Here is a 19,540-nt window from a genome sequence, read left to right as displayed (position 1 = left end):
ACAAACCATAATTATGAGTAAAACAGCTTTTTCTGAATCCTGTGAGTCCTTTTAGTGAATCCCTGAAACCCAGGGTGGACTCGGGGGCCCCAGAAGGGCAGGGTCGTTCCTGAATGGACCAGGCAGGGAAGGTAAGTTGAGGCAGAGAAGGAAGAGGTATGAAAAAGCTCCAACTACTCGGTTGAACTGATGCTCCTATTTCTCGAGTGCCCGCAGGTAAAGTGGGGACTTGACATACCATCTCCCAAGGGCCCTGCACATTCTGCTGATCACAGGCATTTGGCATTCATCCTGATTTCCAGGCACATCGTGCTTCCTCCTGTGCTGGCCCGAGGGAGCGCCTCACTGTCCTCACCTCGCCCGCCCCTGAGTGGTCCTCACTCTCGTTCCACAGACCATGCGGCTGATGTCCTGGGAGAGGGGCCACTTGCTTGAATCCTCCAGGAAGGCGGTGGAGGAGACGGCATTCCCGCCGGGCCCATGGACGTCGAGGTATAGCTCCCTTCTGTCAGCGGTTTATTAACATTGACAGACGGGCGGGCAGGACTTAGATCACCAGGGCATTTTCAATAAGGTCTGATCGCGAGAAGGTCTCTCCCTGGCCATACAGCCTGTGTTTTTTATTATTTTTTTCCTTGCTTCATTGTGATGTAATCAACATATAATATTGTTTAAGTTTGCAGTGTACGGCGTGTGGACTTGATGCACTTACATGTCACAAAATGGTTACCAGCGTAGGTTATCTAATGCCTTTATCACATAATTACCATTTCTTTTCTTTTTTGTGGTGAGATTTAAGATCTACTCTCTTAGCAAGTTTCAAGTATATCATACAGTGTTGTTAACTATGATCGCCATCCTGTACGTCAGATCTCCAGAACTTACTCATCTTTTTTTTTTTATGGTTATTTATTTATTTATTATTTATTTTTTAAATATATTTTATTGATTTTTTACAGAGAGGAAGGGAGAGAGATAGAGAGTTAGAAACATCGATGAGAGAGAAACATCGACCAGCTGCCTCCTGCACATCTCCTACTGGGGATATGCCCGCAACCCAGGTACATGCCCTTGACCGGAATCAAACCTGGGACCCTTCAGTCCGCAGGCCGACGCTCTATCCACTGAGCCAAACCGGTTTCAGCTATTTATTTATTTTTTTAATAGAACTTATTCATCTCATAATTGGAAATTGGTAACCTTCAACCAACATCTGCCCATTTCCTTCACCTCCCCTACTCTCCGTGTCTCTGAGTTTGGCCCTTTTAGAGTTTACATGTAAGCAAGATCACACAGTTATTTGTCTGTCTCTGTCTGACTTATTTCACTTAGCACAATGCGCTCAGGTCTATCCATGATGCTGGGAGTGGAATTTTTTGCTTATTTCAAAGAGCTCATCAGTTTGATGTGGGCAGGGTCCTAACTGCCCCTGGAGACTTGCTAATTTCCTTTCTTCCTTTTTACTAAATATATTTTTTATTGATTTCAGAGAGGAAGGGAGAGGGAGAGAGAGCGAGAAACATCAATGATGAGAGAGAATCATTGTTAGGCTGCCTCCTGCACACTCCCTACTAGGGATCGAGCCCGCAACCCGGGCATGTGCCCTTGACTGGAATTGAACCCTGGACCCTCAGTCCACAGGCTGCTGCTCTATCCACTGAGCCAAACCAGCCAGGGCTAATCTTCCTTCTTATCAACGACAGCTGGCCTCAGCCCCAGGCCTCCTGCAGGCAAGGAGATCTGATGAGTTTATTTAAAGCTGCTTTCTCCGTTCCTCCCCCCAGCCCTCCCACCTCGCACTGCTCACATTGAGGGACAGAGGATTCTCTGTGGTGGTGCTGTCCTGTGCCCTGTGCCCTGCAGGAGGCTCAGCAACATCCCTGGGCTCCGCCCACTAGATGCCAATAGCTCCCCTCCCCGGTCATGACAACCAAAGTGTCTGCAGACATTTCCAGTGTCCCCTGGGGAGAAGAATGGTCCCCGGTTGAGAACTGCTGGTTTAAATAGTACACGAGGTGCCTGGACGTTTGTTGGAGGGAATGGTGAGTGCAGGACCGGTGGGTGGGGAGTTCCTCTGAGTGTTCATCCTTTGGGCTTGCCCTGCCAGGGCTGGCACAGCTCCCAGCATCCTGCAGGCTCCCTCTGCACACCTGGGCCCAAGCTCAACTTTCATGGAGCCCCGGGGGACCCAGGTGTTCGAGAGGCTGGCTGGTCCCTGGGCCCCAGTGCCAAGCGCCAAGAAACCACAGTTGCTGTGGCGACTGCTGAGCTCTTAGGGCGAGAAGCCGGTTGGTTGAGAGGCAAAAGGCTCCGGTGCCTGGAGGAGCCGACATCCAGGCACCTTGGCTGAGAGGTGACAATCCAATGTCCAGCCATTAGCGTTAGCAGACCAAGCAGAGCAGCGGGGAGCAGTGGTTTCAGTTCCCCAGGGACCCTGCAGGGGACAGGGCTGCAGGTCACTGAGGGGGCCTTGGAGGGTGAGAGAGACACCCCACTCCCGATGGCCCTGCCTGGCTGGCCTCCCAGGAAGGCCACTCGGCCACTGGTGTGAGGTGTCTGAGATCCTGTCCCCGTCCCGGGGAAAGATCGTCCAGGTGGGTGGACAGCATGAACGCGGGCCCCCTCAGCCCAGGCACCCGCCGGCGGCTTCTCCAGGGTCAGGCAGGCCCCCTCCCAGAGCCTCCATCCAACAGTGTGGCCATCTTCATCAGCTCCACCGTCTCAGGTAAGGGGCAGGGCAGGGCTTGGGTTTTAGAAGCCAGGGGCACTCGTGGAGGTGCCAGGCAATGGGCAGGGCTCACGGTGTCCCCTCAGAGACCTGGATGTGAATGCAGCCCGGCCAGTGACCCATGTGGGAACGGGAAAGGGGAGCATGCCAGACCCTCTGTTTCTGTTTTGATTATCCATGCTGAGAGTCTGGCCTGATAGAGTTGCTATGAGTGGCAACCGATATCGCAACTAACGTTTGCGGTGAATGCAGGATGCACTAGGCTGAGTGCCAGGGTCTTCCCTCGGCCCTGCGTGACGGCACTGCTCACCTCCCCAACCGTATCTCATAGGATCCTCCCCTCACCCACGCGTTGTAGTCACACTGGGTCCCAGCAGATCCTGGAACCCATGAAGCCCTAGGCCCCAAAAGCTATAGTTATTTAATTTTTGTGTTTGTTGAATGCCTGGCTTCCCCCACTAGGCTATGAGTTCCACCAGGGCAAAAACTGCACAGAGAGGTGTTCTGGCAAAGGTTTAATAACCTGTTCCTCAAAAATTTTAAAGTAAAACAACAACCACAACCACATAAAACATCTGATTTGCACTGTCTGACAGTTTCTGTGGTGTAAGTCCTCCACCACGGTCAGTTTCAAAGCTGCCAGTGTGACGCATAAACACGAGTGGGGAGGAACTGGGCAGCGGCCCCCATCCTCTATTTTCCTGCCACAAAGGCAATAGCCGTAAACAAACTCACGAGCAGAGCTCGCAGCCAAACGTGGTCAGATGATTCGGAAGTGATGGCTTTTGAGTCCTTGTGATCTCTTATAGCCTTTGCTATAACGAATTCCATTGCACGGTCAGATCATTTAATTTTTCATAATGGCTGTGCCAACACTGGCTCACAGAATTCCTGAGGATTTAGCCATCCGCTCTCCCAAGCCAGGAGGGGCCAGCTGTGGCATACGGCATCATTTATATATGTCTCATTTGCTGTTGTGCGCTTGACCTAAGCAGGGTCTAGGTCTAAAGAAACTTCCCAGTTGATGTTTTATGGACAAATGTAAATAACCTGTGGGATTTATGAAACAGGCATGGGAAGGGGAGGGGGTGCGACAAGATTGGAATTGAGGTCAGCTCCTGTGGCAGGATCTGGGCAGTTTCTTTGTACCAGTGGCTTTGAGAGGCCTTTTATTTTATTCATTCATTTAGTTAGTTAGTTAGTTTTTGTTAATCCTCATCGGAGGATATTTCTCCATTGATCTTTTAGAGCAGCGGTTCTCAACCTGTGGGTCGCGACCCCTTTGGGGGTCGAACAACCCTTTCACAGGGGTCTCCTAAGACCATCGGAAAACACATACATAATTACATATTATTTTTGTGATGAATCACTATGCTTTAATTATGTTCAATTTGTAACAATGAAAATACATCCTGCATATCAGATATTTACATTATGATTCATAACAGTAGCAACATGACAGTTATGAAGTAGCAATGAAAACAGTTTTATGGTTGGGGGTCACCACAACATGAGGAACTGTATTAAAGGGTCGCAGCATTAGGAAGGTTGAGAACCACTGTTTTAGAGAGAGTGGAAGAGAGAGGGAAAACAGAGAGAAACATCGATGTGAGAGAACCACATTGATTGGTTGCCTCCTGCATACGCCCCAACCAGGGTCCTGGGCCAGGGAGGTGCCTGCAACCAAGGTACATGCCCTTGACCGGAATCGAACCCAGGACCCTTTGGCCCGCAGGCTCTATCCACTGAGCCAAACCGGCTAGAGCTGGGAGGCCTTTTAAAGACACTAATGTGACCTCCTCCGGGCCCTGTGGAGAAAACAAATGCTTCTTCAAAACCTGTGTTGCACGAGGTACTTTTACCTGTAGACTCGGTGGTTCTACCAACATTCATTGAGTGCCCGTGGTGAGTGCTGAAAAATCAGTAACGGCTGCGACCAGAAGAGGTTTTTCTACTTTGGGAGCTTGCAGCCCTGAAGAGCAGAGGGGGAAACTGAGGCTAGCCTGACACTTGGCATAAGGCCACCCGGTGAAGTCCGGGTGGAGAAGGTCTTAGAATCCAGGTCTACGCTGGGTAGGGCTGCCAGATTTAGCAAAAACAAACAAATAAACAAACAACAACAACAACAAAACCAGGGTATCCAATAAAATTTCATCTCAGATAAACAATGAATAATCGTTTTCTATACGTCTATCCCTTATGGTAACAGATGATTTGTTGTTTATCTCCCATGCAAATTGAACTGGGTTATCAGCTATGCACAGGTATCCACATATTGCCTGGAGCAGGACACACTTACATGGACAGGTTACTTGTTGCTTAGCTGAAGTGCGAATTGAACAGGGTTTATTAGAAGTGCAAATTTACCCAAATGGTGTGTGGAGTGGGCTATACTTATGCTGCCAAGTTATGCATTGTTTATCTGAAATGCATATTCTAATGAGCTTCCTGTATTTTATCTGGCAGCCCAAACCCAGGGCAACTACCCACCCTGGTTAGCTGGGAGCGAAGGGCTTCCTGGGATGTGGGATTTTCAGTGCTAGTGCCTGGGAAGTCCTGCGCAGTCCAGGGGGTTTGTCTCCTTAGGTTGACAACATGTATTTGTATCTTTTGATTTCCGCTCAAGGGCCTCAGCCTGGGTGGGAGGGAATGAAGCTAAAATCAGAGCCATGGACCAGGGGAGAGTTCTGGGTTCTTCCATCGAACACCTTCCATGTCGTTCCCTGCAGATATGGATGCGGAGAGAGAAGCTCTGCAGTCTACCGCGTACCCCGAAGTGCAGACCTTCTGCCAAAAGCACGGCCTGATGTTTGAGGTAATCATCACCTGCCCACGCCTCCTGCCTCCGTTTCCTCCGCCTGGAAAGAGGCAGTAAGGGTGTGCCACCCGGGCAGTCCCAGCGGGGCTCTGTGCTCCGTTTAATGCTTTCCTGTTGCGTCTTGAAATTCATCGTGATTTTTGAACAGGAGACTCACATTTTCTTTTTGCAGCAGACCCTGCAAATTCTGTCGCTGGCTCTGGCAACGGGCCAGGGAGATAAAAGTCTTTTGAAAAGGCAGGTGGAGGGATGATGGCTGTGCTGTGGGCACTGCGGTTGGCACAGGCGGGGTGACACAGTGCTCGGAGAGGAAGCCTTGAGACCCCGCTCCTTGGACGCGTCATTTGTGTGTTGTTTTCCCCGCCCTCCTGGCCCTGCCTGCTGGGGCGGCTTGAGGACTGTGGGACATGCAGGGTGGGTGTTGAGTGGGACGTGCCTTTTTCCGGAGTGCTGGACGCAGTCGCTCCTGGCCCCAAACAGTCTCCTACAGCTCACACCAACCTGCGGCGGGGGGGGGTGGGGGGGGGTGTCACTGCCTGCACGTTTGATGTGGAAACCAACAAACCGTCTTTGGGGTCTCCGCTCTAATGGGCGCTGCCTCCTTGCCATTTATGACAGCAATTCAGCACCTCAAAGTCCCTGGATTATAAGATGAACTGCCATTGAGATATATATATCTATATATAGGTATATATAGATATATATAGATATAATACAAATAATATATATAATATATTTTTATTAATTTCAGAGAGGAAGGGAGAGGGAGAAAGAGATGGAAACATCAATGATGAGAGAGAATCTCAATCGGCTGCCTCCTGCACGCCCCCTACTGGGGACTGAGCCCACAACCCAGGCACGTGCCCTTGATCGGAATCGAACTCGGGACCCTTCAGTCCACAGGCCGATGCTCTACCCACTGAGCCAAGCCAGCCAGGGCTCACTGATGCATTAGTAAGAAGGAAGCAGTGCCGGAAATTCGACTGCCTGCCGTTGCGCACGAGACACAGCTCCATGGCAGAGGCCCTGGAAAGGAAAACCTACACGCTGAGAACGGATGCAACGCCAATGTGCATCCCTTGACGTCTACGTGGGTGCTAGCTATGCAACACGCACTGCTGGTCCTCAATCAGAGACGGGGGACAGTGGCCCAGAGGGGGAAGGTTCTCCCCAAGGCTGATGGCTGACGCTTGTTCTTTCCCCCTTCCTTCCTCCAGTCACAGTCAGCACTGTGGTCCTTTCACCCTGTGGCTGTAGTTCATTAGGAATATTTATTCCCTCAGGGCTAAATAATTTAAGGAGGCAGGGACTATTCTGCATCCCACCCTCCCCGCTTCCTCATCCCACCCAGCCTTTCACGGGGTCAGCCTCGCCCCTTGAATGGAGCCCTTCCTTCTGCCCGAGGCCCTCCTCTGGCTCGCAGGCAAAAATGGCCGCAAGCGTGCGGTTGCCAAGGCGACTTGGCCGCATCTGATTTTGGCCAAACGAAACGCCCTCCTTCGCAGAGAAGGCTCTGCAAACAAGTGTGGACACGTCCCTGCTTTAAAAGAAACGGTTTGAAAATGCTCAGGGTCTTACATTTTTTTTAATGTTTTTAAGTAAACTTCTATTTGGAACTGAGATTTACAGGAAGCTTGTATAGGACACAGAGTTCCCATATTTCTTGCACCCAGTTTTCCTGAATATGAACATGTCACATTATCAGGTGCATTTGTACCACGAAGAAATGGACTCTGGCTCATTGTTATTAACCAGCCTCCTGATGTTACCCGGATGTCACCCGTCCTCTCTGGTATCAAGCCCCAGATCCCACCCAGGGAACCCCGGGTGCATTTGGTTGTCAGGTCTCCCCAGTCTCCTCCAGTTTGGGATGACTCCTTGGCCTTCCCGTGTTGCTCATGACCTTGGTAGTCTCAGGGAGGATGCCCCCAACCTGGATCTGCCTGATATTTTTCTCATGATTACTCTGGGAGTTCAGTCAAGTTCTTTTCATCCAGACACTGCCCCCCCCCCCCCCCACTTTGGGGAGAAGCTGTCAAAAATTATTGAAAGAAACTTTATGCCTTTGCCAAAGGCAACTGAAAAGTCACCCACCCGGCCCTTCCCTGACGCACCCACTCTCGTCATCTCCAGGTCGTCGATCTGAGGTGGGGGATTCAGCACGCACAGGCCACTGACCACATGACCACGGAACTCTGCTTGGAGGAGCTTGATCGGTGTCGGAAAACATCCCTAGGGCCGGCTTTTGTTGTGAGTCTCTTGGGAGAGATGGGGTCACTCTTTCGTCTCTTCTAGCACCAGGATATGGCCCCTGCTTCCCAGCCAAATCCAGCCATCATTTCTGCTATCACACCCTCTCTCCATAGCCTGTCTGTGGCAGACATTGCTAATCGTTCGCGGCACTTTTTCTGCAGAGCTAGCTGAGACCCAGACATTAACAGTCACGTGGAAGCAGCACATAAGTTAGAGAGCAGAGTGTTGAAGTCCAAAGGGATCTTGGGATTGGCTCTGGATTTTCCTTGAGCTTTCCCACCCCATCTACTTTATTTATTTATATTTTAAATCTTTATTGTTGAAACTATTACACATGTCCCCTTTTCCTCCCCCACTGACCTCTTCTAACCCGCCTCCAACCCCCACCCCAGGCCTTCACCACCCTATTGTCTGTGACCATGGGTGATGCATACATGCATACACGTTCTTTGGTTGATCTCTTCCCACCCACCCACACTCCCCCGCCTTCCCTCTGAGATTCCACAGTCTGTCCCATGCTTCTATGTCTCTGGATCTGTTTTGTTCATCCATTTATTTTATTCATTAGATTCCACATATGAGTGAGATCCTATGATACTTATCTTTCTCTGACTGGCTTATTTCACTTCCCATAAGACTCTCCAGGTCCATCCATGCTGTTGCAAATGGTAAGAGTTCTTTCTTTTTTAACAGCTGAGTAGGATTCCATTGTGTAGATGTACCACAGCTTTTTTATCCACTCACCTGCTGATGATCGCATAGGCTGTTTCCAAGTCTTAGCTATCGTAAATTGTGCTGCTATGAACACAGGGGTGCATACATTCTTTCTGATTGGTGCTTCTGATGGCTACGGATATATTCCTAGAAGTGGGATCACTGGGTCAAAAGGGAATACCGTTTTTAATTTTTGAGGAAACTCCTATTTTACACAGTGGCTACACCTGTCTGCATCCCCATCAGCAGTGTACACTACTTCTTATAACCATCTTTTAATTGAAAAAAGTGCCAAAAACTGCCCTGTCTGGGTGGTTCAGTGGGTTGGAAAATCATCCCATGCACGAAAAGGTTGTGGGGTTTGATCTCCAGTTAGAGCACGTTTGGGAGGCAACCAATCAACGTCTCTCTCTCTCTCTCTCTCTCTCTCTCTCTCTCTCTCTCTCTCTCTCTCTCTCCCCCCCCCTTTCTCTCTCTCTAAAATTAATAAACATATCCTAGGGTGAGGATTTAAAAAAAGAAAACTAAAAACTAAAATAATTATTGAAAAGTATCCCAACTCTGAAAATGCCTTACCAGTTTAAAAAAATAAATAAGTTTAAAAATATCTTATACATATAGAGAATAAAAGAGACAAAAAAATATATATTTTTTTTTCTAAAAAAATCTCTTAACATTTATAAACTCCAACTAAAAACCCCAAAGAACCTGTGAGGTTCTCCAGTGAGGATTAAAGAAAAAGAATAGTAAAGGGGGAAAAGCCATGAAAGTATCTTTACTCAACACACCTCAATCACAAAGAAGCTTCGAGCAGCTACCAATAAAAATAAAAATACTCTGAACCTCTCCTGGAGAGAAGATTGTAGAATGTAGGAGAGGAGGGCCCCATTGTAAAAGCTCTTTTCCAGGGAAATGAAGAGAACTAGGTGAGGTGTGTTTGGCCTTAGAATTGCCTGCCCGGTGTGGTAGACATGAACCACATGTGGTGATTTAAACTTAAATTATTTAAAATCCGGCAGAAGTAAAATTTCAGTTCCTCAGTCCTCCTACCCACACTGGGATGGCAAGGAGCCACTGTAATTGGAGAGCACAGATGAGAACACTTCCTGTGGTGCAGAAAGTGCTGCCTGAGAGAGCAGGCCTGCCTACAAGAAACAAGGTGTGTGAGAAGCTTTCTTTGTTACATATTGTTTTGTCTATACAACTAGAGGCCCAGTGCATGGAATTCGTGCACTGGTGGGGTCCCTTGCGGCTGCCGGCTGCGGGCTGCGGGCCAGGGCCTCCCTGCCTTCCCCTGGCGGGCCCTGGCCCCTGGTCAACTCCCGGACGAACTCCCGGTCGAGGGGACAATTGCATACTACGCTTTTATTATATAGGATGGCACTTGGGTTCACTCGTTTGCTCTATACTTTTGTTGGTGTGTTGGTACCACTTTTTGTCCCCTTTTCTCCCCCCCCCCCCAGCTTTATTGAGATACTAGTGGCCCGGTGCACAAAATTTGTGCACATTAAAAGGGAATTAGAGGAAATATTTTAATATTGCTATTTGCCCTTTATAATAGAAGTGTCAGAGATGAAAGAAAATTAATAAAATGTATACAAGAATCTCCCTCTGGTCAGAGTCTGGGGCACGCCACAGGACTCAGAGTTAAGTCTCCACCCACCCGCGGTGCCTCAAAATCTCACGAGACCCAGGCCCAGCTGGCCCCGCCCCTGTCAAGCCCTGCAGGGTGAGGGGCGCGGCCTCAGGTCCCCCAGCCCGGCCTCAGGTACCCTGGCCCCTGCTCAAGGGCACACGGGTGTGAGGTCATGATGACCATTTGCATATTAGCTCTTTATTATATAGGCTTATATAGGGTAACTGATATACAGCATTGTATATGTTTAAGGTATACAGCATAATGACTTGACTTACATATACAGTGAAGTGATTACTATAATAACTTTCGTTAACATCCATCATTTCATATAGATACAAATAAAGAAAGCAAAAGAGAAGGATTTTTTCCCTTGTAATGAGAACTCTCAGGATCAGCTTTCAAATGTTCACTCCAGTCATCACATTGTACCTTACATCCCAAGGACTTACGTATCTGTGACTGGATGCTGTTACCTTTGAGCCACTCCGTTTTCGTTGCTGTTGCTTTAAAATACAACCTAACACCTGGAGGGCTCTATAGTCTTGCTTGCGTATCTCCTTCACGAATAATGTTTTCCCTGTCTTCTCATTTGAGCCTTCCAAATGAGCCTGATGGTTGATCATTTTGTTAAGTTTCAAAGAAAAAAGAAAAATAAATTATTAAAGGGAAAAGGGAGGTGGGGAGAAAAAGAACCCCAGGGGGAATCCGATTTGCAACCCAAACGGAAGGCAGTGAAAAGCACAACACAGTTTCCAGGTGACACAGGGAACCGGAGGCCGAGCTCCGAGCTTCTCCCAGGCCCCACCGGCCCAGGGACCTCGCACATCCTTCCAGAAGGGCTCTGTGGGCCCACCGGATGGAGGACCTCTCCCCAGTCCTGCTTTTCTGCTGCACCAGGCACCTCCCCTCTGTCGCCCCAGAGTCACAGCTTCGTTCTCCTGTCGTGGCTCTGGTTTGGGGGGCTCTCCATGGAAAGCTGAGCTGTGCTGCGGGCCCTTGGAGAGGCTTCTCTCTGGTAAATAAGTCATTAGGCGCCGTGGCAGGGGACCTCGCCCCGGGCACTTCTCCTCAAGGCCCTGCGTCTCTTGGGGCGCCAGAAGCTCCAGCGTCTCCAGACAGTTGCTTCTGATAGCTCCTTGATCTCATTCTTTGCAGCTCTTCCCACTCCCGTTGCTTCCGTCCCACAGACCCGAGCAGTATTTAATTTTAAAAAATATGTTAACCATCTGTCTTCTTCCTAAGATCTCTGGTCTGTGGTTTGCTGGTGACACCTTTCTCAACTTCCCTTGTCCCTCCAAGGCTGTGGCTATTGGGAAGGCCCTGGGAGAACCGTGTCCTCTTCAACATCCTGTCATCTCAGATTCTGTATCCAGGTTTCCGGGGTGCACACCTTTGGGATATTCTGGAACAACCCCACGAAGAGGGAGGGGTGCTTGCTTCTATTTCATGAGGAAACTCAAGGCTTTGGGCCCTATGTCCCAGACCTAATTCTCTTGCATTCCAGTCTTCACTTTCTCAGAATCTGTTGGGGCAGAGAGAGGGCCTCCTAGCGTTCTCAGCACCAGAACCAAAATAGTCGGTCCTCACCACACCCTTCAAAATCTTGCCCATAGGATGGCCTTTTCTCTCTCCACTGCTCCCTTCTTATTGGTGCTTTCCTGCGCTGGAACACGCTGTTTCCTCTGCTTGTACATGCCTGCACTCCCTGCCACAGGGCCTTTGCACATGCTGTTTTCGCTGTTTGCCAGGCTCTCTGTCCAGTGCATCCTTCTCAGATCTTATTCTGCAGCCCAAGCCTCATTTCCTCAGGGGAATTTTCTTGACTCTACAGCCCACATGTTTACCTTTTCTTCCTAGCATCAGCTGCACTTTGACATTGGTGCCTGACTCACCTGTTAGGACTCCAGGAAGGCAAGGACCCAGCCTGTTCTGGTCACTGCTGTCTCTTGAGCAGCTGTCCTGGGCTTGGCTCAATAAATATTTGGGGAATGACTGTGTTCAGAACTCAGAGGTTCCACACTGGGACTTGATTCCTCCCCCCCCCAACCCCCCAACCCCATGACCTCAGACCAATTCCAATTTGGCACCTTCTCTGGGGCCTCAGTTTCTACATCTAACAAGGAGAAAGCAGGACTTAGGGTTTTCCAGGGAGCATTAGAGCTGGGAGGAGTGAGGCACTTGCCTTCAGCACAAAATTTAAGGGGGTGCCAAAAATTGTAGTTATCAGGATAAATATTTTAGTGCAATCTTTAAAATAATCAAAATTGATCCAAAAAAATCCACAAGGAAGAAAATATCAAAATGCTGCATAAAGACAGGCTCCTTCCTGCACTTGTGAGTCCTCACTGGGCCCGGCTCCCGGCTGCTGTTGGAGACAGTCCTGCTGCCAGGGCCACCTCAGGGCGTGAGATTTGGGCAGAACCCATGGAGCCTGTAGCTCTTGTCCCAGTGCCTATTCCTGGGGCAACCCAGTGCCTACATACGAGGAGCTGCCATTTTCTCTTCTGTACAAAGAACGGAACACGAATGTCCTGGGGCTGCTGCAACAAACGGCCACAAACCAGTTGGCTTAAAACAACCGAATTTATTCTTTTGTGGCCTGGAGCCCAGAGGTCTGAAACCAAGGTGTCAGCAGGGCTGTGCGCCTGCCTAAATTTCTCAGGGAGAATTTTTTTCTTATTTTTGCCAGCTCCTGGGGGCTCCAGGCATCCTTGGCTTGTGGTTGCATCACTCCAATCTCTAGCTTTGTTGTCATATCATCTTTTCCAGTTTTGTTTTGTTAAATCTCCCTCTGTCTCTAATTACAGACTAGAGCAGCAGTCGCCAACCTCACTGATGGTCCGTGAGGTCCGAAAGGTTGGTGACCGCTGGACTAGAGGCCTAGTGCATGGATTTGTGCACTGGTGGGGTCCCTCGGCCTGGCCTGCGGGGATGGGGCTGAAACCTGCTCTCTGACATCCCCCGAGGGGTCCCAGATTGCAAGAGGGTGGTTCTCAGGTGATGCATCCCGGAGTCAGGCTCCCTCCTCTCTGGTTCTGGGTGTGTCACCCGAGAACTGTGGCTGCCAAGTCATCACAGCTTGGCAGCTCCTTCGTTGAGCGCCTGGCCCCTGGTCGTCAGTGTGCATCATAGCTACTGGTCAGAGTGTCTGCCCCCTGGTGGTCATTGTGTGTCATAGCTACCGGTTGGATGGTCAGACTGTCGGACAGTCCCTTAGGCTTGTATATATATACTAGTGGCCCAGTGCATGAAATTTGTGCATGGGAGGGGGGTGTCCCTCAGCCCGGCCTGCACCCTCTCCAATCTGGGACCCCTCAGGGGATGTCCGACTGCCGGTTTAGGCCCGATTCCTGTGGGATCGGGCTTAAACCGGCAGTCGGACATCCCTCTCACAATCCAGGACTGCTGGCTCCTAACCGCTCACCTGCCTGCCTGCTGGATTGCCCCTAACCACTCTGCCTGCTGGCCTGCTCGCCCCTAACTGTCCCCCAAATCGGCCTTCTTCCCCACAACTGCCCCCCCCGCCAGCCTGCACGCCCCCAACTGCCCCCCTGCTGGCCTGATTGCCCCCAACTGCCCCCCTGCTGGCCTGATCGCCCCTAACTGCCTCTGCCTCCGCCCCGCCACCATAGCTTTGTCTGGAAGGACATCTGGAAGGTCTCCTGGAAGGTCTCCCGGTCTAAATAGCATATTACCCTTTTATTAGTATAGATATATTCTCAGGATTGCATTTAGGGCCCATCTAACTTACTTGCATCAGCAAAGACTCTGGTATTAGTGAGGGGTCTTCCAGAGACACCCTCACCGGCACACCCAGAAACCATGTTTGACCAGCTATCTGGGCATCCCTTCGCTCAGTCAAACTGACACATAAAATCAACATCACAACCTTGTTTGATTAAAGGTACATTAACAGGGTCCAGGGATTAAAACCAGATATCTTTGGGGGAGGGGGCTGCTATTCAACTGTCACAGAGGGCTTCCCAAGCAAAAGATGCTCGATCGGATTCCAAATGTACCGCCCCTGCTCTCAGGTACCTCCACACACAGGTGCTATCTCTGTCATTTTCACCATCGCACCACAGCCAGACACATTTTTAGGAGCTCTGCGTGCCTCACCAAGGGTCATAGAGCTAAGTGCCAGAGTGAGATTTGAACCCTCTCTCTCTTACCCTCTCTCTGCCAGGCCCTCCTAGGTGACCAGTACGGCCCCTGTCCGGTCCCCACGCTGATCGAGGAGAAGGAGTGGGAGGCGCTGAAGGCCCAGCTGGCCACCAGGCCAGGTGACCTGGAGCTGGTGGCTCACCACTTCCGGAGGGACGAGAACACTGTGCCCCCCAGCTACGTGCTGCAGGCCCTGGGCACCAGGGACACCCGTGGGCCGGAGGAGGCCACCCTGACCTCTGTGCTGCGCGGTGGAGCCCAGGAAGCCAGAAGGCTGGGCCTCATCACCCAGGAGCAGTGGCACCGCTACCAACGGTCAGGTGAGGTAGTGAGACTCCCCGGGACCCATGGGCAATGCCCACGTGTTCAGAATGCACTTTGAGTGTTGGCCAAATGCCACGGTCCGCATTTCTGTAAATGCCGAACCAGCCTCGCTCCCCGGTTCTCAGAAAGGTCATTTTACACATGACCCAGGAGAGTTCAGTCGTGTTCCAGTTAAGTTTTGGTCTCTTAGGATCCTCCTCCCCTCCTCCGGCTCCATCGCTTCTCCCAGGGAGGCTCCTGGCTTTAGGGGACATGTTCTAAGACAACCATCATCCCTGTTTGCCTTGGACCAAGAGGCTCCGGGGATGCAGGACTGTTAGGGCCAAACCCAGGACAATCCTGGGAAAACGCCCCAGTTAGACGGTGCGGAGAGCTCAGTGCTCTGGCCTTGCTGCGCCTGCCTCAGAGGGGAAATGGGCCCAGGAAGGAGGAGTCTCATCTGGCCCAGGGTGAGAGCAGGGATCAGACCCTGCGTCTGCTGACCCATCACCCGGCTCCCGCCGGCCCCTCGCCTCTCACCCCACCCCCCACCCACGTCATCCTCCACTCCAGTATCAGAAAGATTTTTCTACAAATGCAGCATAAGCAGGTCCCTTCCCCACCACTTGCTGCCAGCAAGAAACAGGTTCTTATCGCTTGTGGGTTAGTCATACATCAGTTTGTGGGTTATTAGTATGTCAACTTATATCACCAAACATTACATGTAGGAATTTATGTTACTCAAACTATTAAATATATGAATTCGTATTACTAAAACTATGAAATATATGAATTTATATTATAAGTATACTAGGGGCCCAGTGCACGAATTTGTGCACCTTGAAAGGAACTGTGGGCCAAGAGGCTGTGGTGGGCACAGGGGCAGGTCTCGGACCATCCTCCATGCCCCAACTCGGCCCCTCCCACCGTGGCCCCCTGCCCCCTGTCTGCCACCAGCCCCACTTCCACCGTTGCTGCTTCCACACGCTGATGACGCCTGGCCCCACTCGCTCCCGCTGACTGTCAGTGGGTGCGAGCGGGCCGGTGCTGTCAGCAGGTGGGAGCGGCTGCTGCTGCCCCGATCACCCCTAAGGAGCAGGGGGCAGTGGAGAAGCCCTCAGGGATGATTGGGGCCAGCCACCGCCGCTTGTACCCGCTGATGGCACCGAGTGATCAGGGCTGGTGCCGGGTGCCAGCAGCGGGTGCAAGCAGTGGCTCCAGTGCTGGCAGTGGGTGCGAGTGGAGCTGGTGCTGGCAGCAGGTGCGAGTGCTGGGGGGGGACCGCTGCACGTGGGAGCAAAGAATTTTCAGTAACCATCAGAGGCTCACCCTGATGCCTTGGTCTGACACCCCCACTCACCTGCTCCACCATCCCACTGCGGCCAACGCCCACTATGTTCCGCACGTGCCCCCTGGTGGTCAATGCACGTCATAGCGACAGTTGTTCAGTTGTTCCACTGTTCGGTCTATTTGCATATCAGGGTTTTATATGTATATATATATATATGTATATATATATATATATACATACACATATATATATAAAATATGTGGATTTATATTATATGTAAACATTAAATATATTGATTTATTTAAATATATTGAATGTAGTAATTTATATTAATAGTATCTTAGTTTTGTTAAAATATATTAATTATATATTATCTATTACTAAAATATTAAATACATAAATGTATTTATGGATATATTAAATATATGAATTTAATTTTATTAAAATATATTGATTATATATTATCTATTACTAAAATTTAATGTATGTATTTATCAACATTAAATATATGAATTTATGTTATGAACATTAAATATGTGCACAAATTTAATATATTGATTTATTTAAAGATATAAATATAGTAGTTTATATTAATATTTAAATTTTATTAAAATATATCAATTATTATCTATTAGAGATATATTAATTCTAGTAATGACATATTCACTTTTAAAAAATAAACTTTTTGGAGAGAGGATCATTTAAAATTTTTTAAAAATGTATTTTTATTGATTTTAGAGAGGAAGGGAGAGAGATAGAAACATCAATGATGAGAGAGAATCATTGATCAGCTGCTGCCTTGTGAATCAAACTGTGACCTTCTGGCTCATAGGTCGATGCTCAACCACTGAGCCACGCTGGCTGGGCAAAGGGAGGACCATTTTAGATTAACAGGAAAGTACAAGATTATAAAGCTACAAAGATAGTATAGAGTTCCCGTGTGTTTTTTGTTCAGGTAAATTAACATCTTATGTGATCGCAGTACATTTGCTGGGACTGAAAAATGGACACGGATACTTAAAGTCAGTACCCGATGATTAACTAGACTCCAGACGTCCTTCAGACTTCCTGTTTTCCCTTAACATCCCCTCTGCGTCCCAGGACCCCATCCGGGCCCCACATGGTGTTTAGTCGGCGTCTCCTTAGGCTTCTCTGTCTGTGACAGTTTCTGTCTTCCCTTGTTTTTTTCATGACCTTGACCACTTTGAGGAGTACTGGTAGGTGTTTTGTAGAATGTCCCTCACTCTGGGCTTGTCTGGTGTTTTCTTGTGATCAGACTGGGGTGATAGCTTTCTGGGAGAAAGATCACAGAGGTGATGTTCCCTCTCCAAGCCTCATATCAGGGGTATCAGGTACTTGATGCCCAACTGACAGCACAGGTGATGCTAACCTTGGTCCTTTGGCTAAGATAGGAAGACATATCAATTCTGAATACACGGATGATGTGACTAGTGTTGATGGCTACTGTTGATTGAACACTTACTATGTCGCTATTGTTTGCTCCATGACATGGAGCTAAATATGCGAATTGCCTTCATGACATGCCTGCCATCAAAGCCATGCTCAGTATCTGGGATCTGTGCTTTGAAATGGAGTTGGACTTACAGCTCAGCCTGGCCCCTTTCCAGCTGTACTGACTTCTCGCAGGCTTATAGCCTCAGTTTTCTCATCTGTAAAATGGAACTAGTCAGAGTTAGTATGTCATGGAGTCCTTGTGGGGTTTAAAGGGTCTTGTCCTAGCCATGACCTCATTGGAGCTCTAAGCAGCAATGTCAGACCGAGCCAGCTAAGAAGTCCCACATGAAAGAACAAATAGGAACTCCTCAAAAGTAGAGGAAGCATAATGCATGTCAGCAATGGCGTCTCGGGCATGTTACTCTCCAGATACCTTGCTCAGCTTTCTTTTCTAAAAACTTTTTATTTTGAAATTCACAGGAAGTTGCAAAAAAAATAGTAGAAAGAGGTTCCATGTATTCTTGTTTATTATTTTTATTTTAAAGAAAAAGGAGTTTATTACTTACTGGCCCTGGGGTGGATGAGGCAAACCACTGGGCACACAGCAAGGAGGTGGGGGGAGAGTGCGTGAGATCCGCTTTTCATTTATTTATCTATTTTTAAAATTTTTTTTATTGATTCCAGAGAGGAAGAGAGAGGGAGAGAGAGATAGAAACATCAATGATGAGAGGGAATCATTGATCAGCTGCCTCCTGCACATCCCACACTGGGAATGGAGCCCGCAACCCAGGCATGTGCCCTGACCGGGAATTGAACTTCAACCTCCTGATTCATAGGTCGAACTCAACCACTGAGCCTTGCTGGCTGGGCTGCTTTTTATTTATTCATCTGGACATTCAATATTATTTTATGTTAGTTTCAGGTGTGCAGCATAGTGGTTAGACATTTATATGATTTATGAAGTGATTCCCACCTAGTACCATTCATAGTTATTACAATACTAGAGGCCTGGTGCACAGATTCCTGCACTGGTGGGAATCAGCCTGGCCTGCAGGGATCAGGCCGAAACCAGCTCTCTGACATCCCCTGAAGGGTCCCAAATTGTGAGAGGGGGCAGGCCAGGCCTAGGGACCCCACCGGTGCACAATCGGGGCTGGGGAGGGATCATGGGCAGGCTCCAGGGCGTGTTCCGCCCATCTTGCCCAGCCCTATCAGCTTGATCCCAGCAGCAAGCTAACCTACCGGTTGGAGTGTCTGCCCCCCTGGTGGTCAGTGTGTGTCATAGCGACAGGTCAAATGGTCGATCAGTGGGACACTTAGCATATGAGGCTTTTATTATATAGAATGATTGACTAAATTCCCTATATTGCTATTTTGTGACTACCCACCAGGCACCCTTTAACCAGTTTCCACCAAAGGTAACAGCTTGCAAAACTAGAGTACAATATTACAACCAAGATGTGGACATGGTTATAATCCAGAGAGAGCGCTACTTTTACAGGCACACACTTGGCGTGTGTGTGTGTGTGTGTGTGTGTGTGTGTGTGTGAGTGCACCCAGCCTGTGCATGTGTATATCATTCCGTGCAATTTTATCACCCGTGTAGCTTCAAGTCACCACCACAGTCAATGCATAGGGCTGTTCCCTTACTGGAAGGACCCCTCCTGCTACCCCTTTAGAGGCACACTTACCCCTCCCAACACCCAGCCCTTGGCAACCACTGATCCATCTCCATCTCCATCATTTGATTTCAACATGTTATAGAAGATGGCATTGCCCAGTCTGTCATCTTTTGCTTGGCTTTGTCCCTTCAGCACAGCGTGCTCAGCTTTTCACAGTATTGGCTCATAGGAAATCCTCACAACAGCCCCTCAGGATTGGACTGGTATGTCCCTGTCGCAGGGAGGAAGCAGGTTCAGAGCGGTGCCGTGGTTTGCACAAGGCCACACAGCTTGAAGATGGTCTTGGATGGGTTCATGCCGAACTGGGTCCAAGAAGGATCCCATCTTGGGACTGTGCGTTGCCTTCACGCCTCTGGCCTCTGTTCCCAGGGCTGAGGCGAGTGTGGGGTCACTCCACGGAGGACTTCTGAGTGGCTCCTGTCTTTGGCTCAGAGACTAAGTCCTGTCTCCAAGGGGCTGGCTCACTCAGCTGCAAAGAGCTGGCAGCCTCTGC

General features: G+C 49.3%; 1 protein-coding gene across 1 annotated transcript in view; it reads left to right on the top strand.

Moving 5' to 3' along the window:
* The first annotated feature begins 260 nt into the window (after positions 1–260).
* Positions 261–19,540, top strand: part of NWD1 (NACHT and WD repeat domain containing 1) — a 64,852-nt gene continuing 45,572 nt past the window's right edge. Inside the window, exons 1-4 of the mRNA XM_059696341.1 lie at positions 261–492; positions 5,458–5,543; positions 7,680–7,796; positions 14,339–14,636. Coding sequence (XP_059552324.1) covers positions 5,460–5,543; positions 7,680–7,796; positions 14,339–14,636 — 499 coding nt within the window. The 5' untranslated portion in view covers positions 261–492; positions 5,458–5,459. The remainder of the gene's footprint in view (positions 493–5,457; positions 5,544–7,679; positions 7,797–14,338; positions 14,637–19,540) is intronic.

Source organism: Myotis daubentonii, chromosome 5, assembly GCF_963259705.1.
Source record: "Myotis daubentonii chromosome 5, mMyoDau2.1, whole genome shotgun sequence".
Taxonomy (NCBI): Eukaryota; Metazoa; Chordata; class Mammalia; order Chiroptera; family Vespertilionidae; genus Myotis; species Myotis daubentonii.
This window is presented reverse-complemented; position numbering and strand designations above follow the sequence as displayed.